The 12,782-nt window shown below is 38.5% G+C and overlaps 1 protein-coding gene across 9 annotated transcripts in view; it reads left to right on the top strand.

Annotated features, from left to right (window-relative positions):
* The window catches only part of ATF7IP (activating transcription factor 7 interacting protein), a 173,975-nt gene that overhangs the window by 112,254 nt on the left and 48,939 nt on the right, over positions 1-12,782 (top strand). For all 9 annotated transcript variants that reach the window (XM_077831232.1, XM_077831223.1, XM_077831259.1 and 6 more), the window contains one exon: positions 830-897. In XM_077831232.1, coding sequence (XP_077687358.1) covers positions 830-897 — 68 coding nt within the window. The remainder of the gene's footprint in view (positions 1-829; positions 898-12,782) is intronic.

Here is a 12,782-nt window from a genome sequence, read left to right as displayed (position 1 = left end):
TAAAAAAATTATACCATTGCATGGTAAGGTAAATGCAAGCAGAGCTTGGCACCAGAACTGGTTTTATTTCACCTTTTTGTCTGAAATTACACATTCAAACTGCTTTACTCATCAAGCTGACACTTGTTTATACCGTATTCAACTTTTAGATCAGAACCCATAACTAACTGTAGTCTTGCTTTGCTTAGCACTTCGGAGTAGGAGTTTTCCCACTCTAACGAGCAAGGACCACTGGGAGTTTGCATTGTGTGTCAGGAATATATTCCCCAACCCCTTTAACATGTATAAAATGAAGCCTCCAGGATCTCCCTAGTAAAGATGCAGTGTCTGTTCAGAGAGCAGTCCTTTCAAACTAAACGTTTCTGTGCATAGTCATTGTATCTGTGTTCAGAGTCAGTTTGCACTAAAAAATGTGAATACATATCTTTATTTTTTACTTTGTCTGTCTGTGTAAATAGAGAATAAAGAAGGATTTGGGGGATTTTTGTCGTGGAGATTGCTAATGAGGTATTCCAAATATACATTTAGAACACTGAGACCTCTGAGAAAGAAAATGTGTAGCATTATTAATGGACTGGAAAGTACCTATGATTTTATATCTGCCATCCCATCTACATTTTGTAAAGCACTTTGAGAGCTACATCTGAAAAATGCTGTTACAGGGTAGAGCATAATTACTGTGGAATAGTTTAAGTCAGTAATTCAGAGTTGCTGGGTATAAAGCTTTTAATTTTGAATCATTAACATTTCCACCAAGTGTATTTTTTTATCATTGTATGTGTGACACTGATTAGATATTGCAAATGAACAATTTCTTGACCCCCCCCAGAGAGCCAGACAAACAGACCACCAACTGATGCTTCAACAAATAAGAGACCAACTGAGAGCACAGCACAGGTAGGTTGTGGTTTATGCTTGTAACATTCTGAAGTTATAATCCACAGGAGCATAGTTCTTCACCTGTCTCTCCCATCCTGCAACCAAACAACTTAAATTCCTTGTTTCTTTCCTTTCTGGTTTTCCTTTGTAGCATTCAATTCTTGGTTTTGTTTTGTTTTGTTCATTTGTTTGTTTGTTTTTTCTTCTGACCCATAGTGTTACTGGAAACATGAACTCCTGGTAATATTTGCAAAGATTCCCAGTATAATTAGGACCAACAACTTTATGTAAATAGACGAGTTAATTCCTTTCTTTCAAAGAACACTAAAAACATGTTTGATACAAAAGAACACAACTCAGGTTTGTCTACAGCTTCTGAACTTTATTTGAAAGCCGCAAACCTGTGAAATTACTGCAAACTTCTCCTTGCCTCATTATGCCAAAGGACTGTCAGATGGGAATATATGACCTGGGTATCGAATATTTCAGTTCTGTGTACCACACCACAAAGTCCCTCTTGTAGAAATGCCCACTAGACGATAAAGAAGAATCTGCAGTTCTCCCAACTCCTCATGTCTTGGGACCTCTTTTGAACTTGCATTGAAGTGAAATGGTAAAATTAAATCATTTAAAAATTAAATATTGTATTTTAAAATTAAATCCCCTCCCACAAAGAATGGTATTAATGAGAAGTAATTCTACTGAAGTCAGTGGACTTTAACTAGTATATAAACTGTGAGAGGAAAATGAGGACAATAACTTTTATTGTGTGGCTTGCCCCTGTTTAATGGTATTTCAAGATAGTGTTCAATCTGTAGGTCAGGAGAAAAACCTTCTGGGCTGGTGTTTTCCCCCCAAACATAATAGCAGTAGTGATTTGGCATAGCTGACAAATATTTTAGAATGACCAATCACTGCCATCTGTAAATGATGTATTGACATTGAGTTTCTAAAAATGGTAGCTTGGTACTTAATTTTTCTTAGATACCTGTGGATTATAGCTACAAAAATGTGATTCATACTAGATAGCTATATATATATATTTAATCTCTGGAATACAGAAAAAATTGACAGGTTTATGGATTCAAATCTCAGTTGTTAATGTCATCTTAAGATATATATTTAAGAATATTTGATGTTTGGCAAAATCTGAAAGCCGGCAAAGATTTTGCAGGAACAACCCCTGTTGGTGGTGATAGTGGTCCATCTAAATGGTGGGTGTGTAGCACAAAAGGAAAAGGCGCTACGCTTTCCGGTTTTCAGCTTTTTGTTACATTATATGTTTCAAGGGCTGCTTTCAGTGAAATGAATTAAAGCATGTGTAATGCCATGGTTACTAATGATCTAAAAATTTTAAAAAATTTGGCTAGAGAGGTATGATCTTAAGACATGCCATGTCATTTTAAAAAAATCCAGTTAATGCCACCTGCTTTTTGTTATGTAAAATCCAAAATATTATGTATTACTCCGCACTTCACAGCTCTCAGAACAAAAAGTAGTTCGCAGTGTGCCGTATACCTGTGGCATATTTGATGGTACAACTTTGATCAATTGTTTCGAAAACCAGTTGAAACAGGAAGAGACTTCATCAGACAGTAAAGAGCCAGTAGAAGCAACACAGACGAATTTTAACTTCCCTGAGGATGTCCTGTTTGGCTTGGAGGAGGAGGAAGAGGATGCTAAGAGCATCAAAAACACCCACAAGCAGACTGGCTGGGCTGCTAATCTACTAAAGCAGTGGCTGGCTAAAAATGGCAAGGATCCTAGCTTTGAATTGGTGCCAGTAACTGAACTCAATGATATTTTAAGAGAGTTTTATTACACAATAAGGAACCATGATGGAAATACCTACAGTGTGGCAAGTTATAAGTCCATGCGTGCTGGCTTGAACCGGCATCTCAAAATGCTACCCTATAATCGTCAGATTTGCCTAATGAAGGACAAAGAGTTTTCCAGTGCTAACATGGTGTTTGTGAGTGTGTTGAAGATGCTGCGCATGCAGGGGAAGGATGAAACTCACCACCACCCTCCCATAGCAGCTGAAGACTTACGTAAGATTAAGCTGTCTGGGGTGCTGGGGTTACATAGTCCTCTGGCACTGGTCAACAAGGTGTGGTTTGATTTGCAATTGCATTTTTCCAAACGAGGGAGGGAAATCTTAAGAGACTTGGCTCCAGATGCCTTTGTTGTTGAGAAGGACAAGAATGGGCGACGTTATGCTATGTTTAGATATCCTGGCAAAGGGAGAAATGCAGAAGACCCCCATAAAATGGGTAAAATGTACGATATGCCAGGAGACCCAAACTGTCCTGTTTTTTCCTTGGAGCTTTATTTGTCTAAGTTGCCACCTGAACCCCCTGCGTTTTACTTGCATCCGTTAAAACTAACGACAGAGCAGATGCGAGAGCAGCCTGTCTGGTACAAACGGGAACCTATGGGAGTGAACTACTTGGGTACAATGATGCCCAGGATAAGTGTGGCAGCCAGGCTGTCCCAACGATATACCAATCACTCTCTCAGAACTACTACCATCCAATTACTATGTGAAGCAGGATTGGGGCCCAGAGAGATCATGGCAGTGACAGGCCATCGCTCTGAGTCTGCTATTAGACATTACTGGGGAGCTGCAGAAATTCGCTACAGGGCCTGGTCGGATATAATGGAGAGTAACACTCCCAATTATCTCTATAACACTATTCCAAATGAAGTGGTAAAAGAACCAGTATCTGATGCTTCCACTTCTTCCATAAAACGTGTCATTTTAGAACAAAACAAAATGTCATTACTTCCTAAGAAATCTATTGTACCTGCCAGCAACCATGTGACACCTAGCAATAATGTGACTTTAATCCCTGGGGGACACATGGCTCTGAGTTCTAAAAGTCACATGATGTTGAAACACAGCTCTTCCAAGGTGCTTCTTCCCAAGGACATAACCAGTGTGACTACCAGTGCTCTTCAAGGATGCTATAGTGAACCTGTGTTTATAAGCCGTGTGATAAAACAAGAACCAATGACTTGACACATCTATAAAAGGAATCAATTGAGATTCATTGCTAAGGTAGAAAAAGGAAATGTTCTCCTGTTGATTGAATTTTTTTTGCACTTGGGGCATTAAGGAAATTTCTTACTGCTTAGTTCAGCAAGAAGTATCCTGCCTGTGCCCCCTGAAGTGAGCTGTGAACAGAAATTTTGAAAGAGCGAGGCTTGGAGTCTGCATGACCTTTTACAGCAGCTGGGACTATAGTTGGTCAAGCAGAGCCTTTAAATAATGCCATCTTCAGTAAGTGTTGCTTTATATCTTACACTTACGGAGAGTGTGTGTTTATTGTTATACCATCATGTGCCTGCTGGCTATGATGTAGCCTTTTACAAAGAGGAGAATACTGATAATTCAGAGGAGTAGGCACAAATACACTACAGGTATTTATACATGCACTATCACCCAAGCAATTATTTGATCACCTTCTCTCTTTCTGTCCAAATTGACTTCATCCTTATTAGGACAAGAACTGGGATTGTGCTGGTTTTAGCATACTTCTAAATTGACTGTCATATACTTGTACTGGTCTGGAGAGTTTGGAGCTTATTTCTTATTTTGCACTTTTGCAAGTCTCCTCCTTCCCCTTTCATAGTGCTAGGTAAGGGAAAAGTTCTTAAACATTCTGGTCCCCAAAGTCACTTCATGATAACTGATATCAAAATGCATAGCCTGCTACTGGTACATGGGAAAAATATTATTATAGCAACTGCAAAGGAAATAGAATGGCCCCATGAAAAGCAAATAGGTACAGCTGACATGCTGTTTGTTTGCATGGGTGCGCGTGTCTTAAATATTTGTATATCTCTCCTGTACTGGATTTCCATCACATTTCACATTATTCCTGGCCTTGGCACTTGGCAGGAGTCATGAACATTTGAGTCTATTTTTTCCCCTTTCCAGAACTGAATGTACCATTTGGTCGGCATATGCAAATTAAGATAAAATTGTTAATATACATGTATCAGTGCAGTGTAATCTTCCATCAGATTCCTTCACCAAGAGGAAGTGTGTCAGGAAGTCTTGTTCTCTCCCAACCCATCTTAGAAATTACTTAGTTCGCCCTATGGACTTAGTATATTAGTCACTGCCTGATTGCGGCAAGTTGATCCTATCATAACATTTCACAAAAAAGGGATTTCTTACAGGCTACAAATTTAGCACCTGTCAGTGAATGTGTTAGAAATAAGTTCTAAATGCTGCTTCAGCAGTGAAGAACAGTAGGAATTGAAAGGAGTAGGAGGAGTTAATTTTAAATGAGCCATCCTAGAGAATTTAGCCCAATGATTTTAGTACCTCTCGTTGCCCTTTTCCATGAATTTTCTTAAAAGGACACTGGCAAAGTAAAGATCGTATTTGAATTTTTTTTTTTTTACCTATTGTAACATGTAATACTTAAGATTATGATAAATGAAAACTAAGAGAAAATATTTTTCATGATACTGATTGGGCCACAGGTTGAGAACCACTGCATTAGTGACTCCTGTAGAAACACAGTAGACCCCGTATTATCATTTTACTGTAGGATGAAGCAAATCAAGCTGGGGTGTGAAGGAGAACAACTGTTTCTAATATCTAGAAAATGGAGAGACAACCTAAATTCTCATAATATAGGGGAGCCATGCAATATCCTAGTCCAAGGCATAGGAATGCTAAAGAATTTGAGTAAATTAAGGTCCTAAATTAGGGATTCATTTAAAAAAAAAAAATCATGGTTCTGCTGGACTAGCAAGTTGAATCGCTTCTTCTAAAAAGCGCTTTGTCCAGGTTTACACATAATGAAAATATATGCATAGCACTTTCCAGACTACCCTTTATATAGAAAAAGAAAAGAAACTTTCTCATCCTTATAATCTTAGGTAGTTCTGTGCTGTGACTTATCTATAGTTAAAGAGAACAACTGTTTACTTTCAACTTGAACAATATCCAACAGAAACAGTGCTGTCGATAGAAAAAAAAAAAAATCTTCCTCTTTGTTCCCTTTGCTGCTTATTGTGGTCATACTTACCCACATGCCCTGTTCTGGTCTTACTGCGTTTTGTGTGACTTACTGTAAAGGCATACTGCAAGGCTAATGGTTTCAGTCTTTGGGACAAGGCTAGTTGGTGATTATATATAATATAAATTTTAATTGGACTTCTATTGCAACCACTTCTGTGGGGAAGATTTTTTAGTAGCTTTTAATTGGCCAATTTCTGAAACTCAGTTTGGGATTTTTTGTCATTAACTACGTGTGCCATATTGTCAGCATTAATTTGACTCCTGCTAGTTTGAAACTGTTGATTTGCAGTATGACTCGATTTTTCTTTTCCTGTGTGGGGAAAAATTTCAGAAGTGGAAAAAAGCTGTTTCTGGTTGGAACAGGAGTATGTGCCTTCTTTGAAAGTGGGTTATTGCTAAAAATTGGTATAAATTTTAATTTATTTCAAACCTTTCTTAGCTGAAACAGCCCTCTGTGCCATTAGAAATTAAATGGGTACCACCAAAGTTCTGTTTTAAGTTCAATAAAGCTGAGGTAGGGGAGCAGGATGATGGCTCATGATATGTAATAGGATATATAGAGCATTTTATTTCTGTTGAAAATTCAGATATGACCATGGTCAGGAATAAGCAAAATTATTTATTATATGAGAGCTATTTGGTTTCAGTCCAGTTCTTTATGATAGCTTCTGTGATGCAGACACATATATCAACATGTATGCTAATTGGCCTCCTTATTAGCAGTGTCAGCAGAGTGATGAAGAAAAAGGACATGAAAACTGAACTTACCTATTCCCCCTCTGTTTAGTCCACAAAAGAGAAAACAGAGGGGAGATAAGTTTAAGTACATAAAAGGTTTTTACAAGGAGGAGGGAGAAAAATTGTTTTTCTTAACCTCTGAGGCTAGGACAAGAAGCAATGAGCTTAAATTGCAGCAAGGGAGGTTTAGGTTGGACATTAGGAAAAACGTCCTAACTGTCAGGGTGGTTAAACACTGGGATAAATTGCCTCAGAAGGCTGTGGAATCTCCATAGCTGGAGATTCTTAAGAGCAGGTTAGACAAACACCTGTCCGGAATGGTCTAGATCAGCATTTCTCAAATGTGGCCTCATGGGCCACCAGGATTTTTTCTTGCGGCCACAGCTGCCTGGGTGGTGATTGGGGGGGCAGAGCAGCGGCTCCTACCCCGGGGTCACCCCCTGCCTCCTTCTGGAGCCACAGACACTGTAGGAGCAGGCAATCAATATTAGTTCCCCACCTTCCTGGGGGCGGTGGGGCTTGGGCTTTGGCTTCAGCCTGGGGTGGTGGGCACCAGGATCTGTCCCCCAGCCACACGGCTTCAGGCTCTGGCCCCGGGCTCACTCCTTCATGTCACCACTGGCCCCTGATGCCTCCAGGCCCCACCCGTGCAGTAGTACCCTAGACTCCAGCCCCGGACTCACCCCCATCACCCTGACGCCTGCTGCCTCCTCCATGCTCCCATCCAGTCCCCCATTGCCCTGGCCCTCCTGCCTCCTTACTCACCTCCCCATCCAGGTTTTAATTTGTCCTCCAGCTTGCCAAGGATGAGTAAGTCTGCTGTGCAAAGTGATATTAACAAATATACAAATATCGCTTTTCACAATAGCAGACTTACTAGCTAGCAAGTCTTTTAAAAAAAAAAATCAAACAAAAAAAGCAAAACATGCAAAGCACCTTATTTGTTTTTCTAATCTCTTTAGGCCCAGTAAAGAATAGGGACACCTGTACATTATTTTTATTACTGAGTCTGCAAAAAACCCTACATAAATAAATTACAATGATTTGGACATGTATATGTGCATATTTATTTGTTTTTCCTAAAGTTAATTCAGTATTTTAAGAAAAATTGTCATAGCAGCCACCAGCAAGAGTTGGTGGCCGCCCTCTGAGGCCACCCAAAAATTTGTTTTGAGAACCCCTGGAGATAATACTTAGTCCTGCTATGAGTGCAGGGGACTGAACTAGATGACCTCTCAAGGTCCCTTCCAGTCCTGTGATTCTATATGGTCTCTCTCTTCCTTAGTCATGGGCAAGATACATTTGAGGGCAGCGTTTATGTGCAACTTGTACTGCCCCTACCTGTAATTTACCTGTTATAAAAACAGAATTTCAGTCTCCAGACCTGTCAGTCTGGCACTCTTATTAGCAATTAAAATTAATTGAAAACTATCTAAATATGACAAATGCATTTTAAAAGAATTTGCTACTACTCCTGTAGTTTCTGTAATTGGACTTACTCCTGAGAAGCTGAAAAGTGTCATACTAGTTGCGAAATGTGTAGCCCTTACTTGCCATATGGAGCTTAGTTTTTGGAAGGGTGTCTGCCATTTTTAGGAACTAGCTTCCATTTCTCAAGGCAGAGTTGATTGTCATCAGGGGCTCCCAAAGCAGTGTGGCAAATGACTATGTCCTCTTTCTGATACACCCAGAAACTTCAGTTTTAAATCCCCTTTTCATGCTAAAACCTTGGTGCCAGGAATCATGGAGGCCTTTGTCAGAAAGAAGTCCCATGTTTTGTCCTTTCTGCAAATAGTGTTGGGAAATTTCTGCTGCCAGCCTGAAGGGAGAGCCGTAAATTCCAGTTGTGCTTATAAAGTCAGCCCAGCTCCTCAGAACATGCTGAGATTTTTTTTTATGCTTTTCACTGCTATGAAAGGAATTAATTCTGACCTAAGCTACAGTATGTGAGATCTAGAAAATCAATTTTCCTCATTGCATGGACTTTCTCTGTTACACACACCATCACCCCAGGAACCTTAATTGTCCAAAATGTCAGAGAGACAGGGTTGAAATCATCTTAGTGTTACTCTCTTTTTAATCTGTCATGTCTGTTTTACCCTGAAGGGTTGCACACTGGTAATTAGTTCAACATAGACAGATCTACCATTAAGCAGCAGTTGATCAATGGACCTTCAGTTTGCAGCTAACCTGGTTCTCCTTTTTCTATCCTCCCACCCTACCTCCCCAAAAGAAAACATAGGGAGAGGAGAGGAAAGCTTATTGCACTTACATTTTATAGTCTCCTTTTAACTTATCTTAAACTTTCTCTTGTTCTTACTATCCAGTCACTGCCCCTTTCATCATGATCCTCCCAGTGCCTCAGGATCTGGAAGTATAATTTTGAAAACATGGCAGGCACTTAATATAAACCTTAATATATAAATGGTTCTATGGAAACAGATGTGATTTCAATTATATTTAAAATCTTTGTTATAATTTTTGAAGTATTTTTATTATCCTAATTTAGATACCTGATTTATACATTATATGGAATATATACTATGTATAAACACAGGACTGTGACATAAAGAGAGCATATACTGTCTTTTAATATATTGATGAAAGACATATGTTGGAGGTATTAAAAATGGCTGGGTTGAAATCTTTACCTGTTCAGTGATGGGTACAAACTGTTGTTAAATCCTTGTATCAGTTAAACAGTGGCTTCTCCTCCCTTCCCCTAATCAGGGGTGCACTTTATCCTTTCACAGAACAAATAAAATCCTTTTGAGTTTATGCCTTATCTGTGCATTTTATCTTTTCAGCTAACATGGTTAGTGACCCATTTCCCATTGTTTCCAAAACTCCCTGACTTGTTTGGTTATTAATAGAGCTTCTTTGAGGGCACTTTGTTGACAATTCTAAATTCACTTGGTAAGGTGTTGATAAATAAAATACACTTACAATTTTCTTCTCCCCTCCCCTGCAATATGTGATAAACTTAATGAATGCAGAGTCTGTTGGGAAACAGTGTGATCAGAGTGGACATGTCAGCTTTAAAGATTTATAAGCAGCTAGTAATATACATTTCATATTTTTGAAACATCACTGATTAAAATGTTTCCTTGTGTTTCATATTTTTTTCACTGAAAATAAACGTATATATTATGTATGTAAAACAAGACACTGTTTTTTATGTCTTTGACATTGAAGGTATATTTGTGCTGCTAAGGTTCAGTTATTTCTAATCTGTAAGGTGGAATCTTTACTTGAGACTAATTCTAAGTCCAAGACTTGGGCTTTGTCTACACTACCACTTTTGTTAGTAAAATTTTGGCAATGAGGGATGTGAAAAAAACACTCTGCTGACTGATATAAATTTCACCAGCAAAAGTGCTGGTGTGGACAGCACTTTTTGTTGTCAAGAGAGGCTCTCCTGCCAACATCCCTCTCTCTTGCTGGCAAAGAGCAGCTACCCAGGAGACCTTACAGCTGCACAGCTTTAGCGGTACAGCTGTACTGCTGTAAGGTCCATAGTATAGACATAGCCTTAGATTTTAGGGCAGTACAGAAACTGTACTAATGTGGATTAACATCCTATCACTATTTGAGCGCTGCCCAATTCAACAACATGCAGTGCTTCTGGATGAAGCAGTGCTCCTCCAAAACCTCCCAACTTTTAAAATGATACATCTTTTCCCTGAGACCCTGACTATGCTAGGAAAACTCTCCCAGTCACTAACAGCTATCTTCTACAACAAGCAAAATTTACTAGTGTTTACAGAGCTGGGTTGGGACTAGAAACTTCAGCCAAGTGTTAAAATATCTAGATCAACTGCTTTGTGCCATTATGTTAGCCACAGGTAGCTTAATACAGCTCATTGTATCTACTGCTTTAAACCTTGATTTTTTAAAAAAAATGTATTTTTTCTCACCAATTGTAGTATTGGGATCTTCCCTAGTTCATGCTCGCCTGTCTGTGATGCTTACCATTTTTAGGTGGGCAGTGGGTTTTGAGGAAGTGAAGTAAATGTATCGCCTTACAAAAACAATGAAGAGTAGAGATGTTTGTGTGTGTGTGCACACGCATGTGTTTGTTATATACCCTTTTAGTTACATGACTTAAAAATGCAAAGCCACAGCAACAGAGTAAGAAATGTATGAAGTGCTATCTCAGTTGCTTATTCCTTAAGAAATTGCTGTTAGAACTAGAATTGGCTGTGCTAAGGATCCTAATTTTATCCACTAATAATTTTTATGTTTATGGGAGAATAGATGAGGCTTAATTAAAAATCCCTATGGAAATAGAGCCAATTTACATTATTTGAAGAAATAAAGAAATGAAAGGGTATATGATAAATAGGGGTATATTAAAACTGGTTACTCTGCTGATCCCTTTTTTTGTTCAGACTTGCTTTGTTCGTTTGAAGAAAGTAATGAGCAGTTCTGAATGGGGGTAAGGGGAACACTATGGTCCCATCCCAAAGATACTACAGAAAATGTCTGTTGGCAGTACTACCGCACCCACACAATGTTAAAATGAATATTTCAGCCATGTGAAACTCTGCTTGTTTGGAGTAAAAGGCGAGTAAACTTAGCTTTTTCGTTATTGTCATTTTCATCATCTTGGTAAGAGAGGGCAAATAGATATAGTGCCTGGGTTGGTAAATTTTCATGACAGTTTTGCAAGGCTGGAATATTTAATACACTTTGTAGGAAGGAAAGAGCATAATTGCTTTGGAGGTCATAACTATTAAGTGGCCATATACATCTGATTCTGAAGTAATCTGTGGGGCTAAAATATGTTGAAAAATGCTGAACTTGTTACTTTACAACCAATTCTTAGTGTGTGGTCAAAATTTGTAGTTTCATATCCAGATGAAAAAAGAGACTGTGCCAGGCCCCAAAACACCCTAGATAAGCAGAGTACTCCCAGTTTTAACTCCCCCGTCAAAATTTTAAGTGTGATTTTGCTATTATATAACGCCTTGGTGCGTCTTGTATGATTGTAATGTGATGCTGCACAGTTTTGTCTGTTTTAGAGCACTCCAAATTTTTTTTTTCTGTTTTGTTACTGTAGAAACTGTTCTAATATTAATAAAAAATGGTCTGTATTCTGTGGACCTGCCACAGATACCCTTCAGAATCTGTATCTTTACTAGGCTGGAATGAATTTTCAGTTTTGCATTTTCAATTTTTTTAAAGTTTTCTTTTCTTTTCTTTTTAATTAAATGTTTCTTTATATAAAGCAGGTGGCATTACATAAATAACCATGCGTTGTTATTTCTACGTGATCAGCTGAACCATGGCGTTATATGATACCAAAACAGCTTTTACAATTATATATAGTGTCTGATTTATAAATAAAATAGTGGAAAACACCTGTTAACTTGCTCCAAAATGTTTTCCATGCAGTAAAAATCAAGGTTTTACAGTGATAAAGAAAGGTCTACACATATATTTCTGTATTTTGCTGCAGTACCCAAAAGGTTCCTTTCCCAGAGTTCCATTCATTAGTGTACTAATGATTGGTGTATATTGCCTGATATGGCAGCCACTACCTCTCCTTAAGAGGATTCTCAGAATTGTAGCTGTCTTGATCAGACCATTAGCCTTCTTAACCTTTTTTGGTCTTAAATTTCTCCTATCTCATTCCCTGTATTTTAAGATTTCTCATAGAAATGAAATTCCTGCTCGTTAAATTGTAAACTGGTATCAGCCTTGTATATGGCAGAGGTTGTCTGAAAGGCTTTCTGGTGCCAAGCTCACATGTTGTACCTTTCTCTGCAGTGCGCTTTACAGGCAGCATGAAAAACAAAATGTTTCAAGTCTGTGCAAAGTTTTAGCTGTGGAATGTAATGTGATATCTCAGCCCAATATCTCCAAACTCCAAGTACTGAGAGGGGGAATGACTTCAGAATCAGTAAAGCACCATGTCATTACTATAAAGAACCTAAGGCTTCTTTTCATTATACTGTGGGACAGCTACTTGGACATAGTTACGTGCTTTCAAAGAACTTTTACCCATTTTTGTACTATTAATAGTATGCACCTAGATTTTATTGCAAATCTACATGGTGACATCCTCCCAAATGAAGGCATCTTCTTGCAGTTACATGTTATGGTGACCCTATTTACTAGT

Source organism: Eretmochelys imbricata, chromosome 1 (genome assembly GCF_965152235.1).
Source record: "Eretmochelys imbricata isolate rEreImb1 chromosome 1, rEreImb1.hap1, whole genome shotgun sequence".
Lineage (NCBI taxonomy): Eukaryota > Metazoa > Chordata > Testudines > Cheloniidae > Eretmochelys > Eretmochelys imbricata.
The sequence above is the reverse complement of the archived record's forward strand: the minus strand, read 5'-3'. Positions and strand labels throughout refer to the sequence as shown.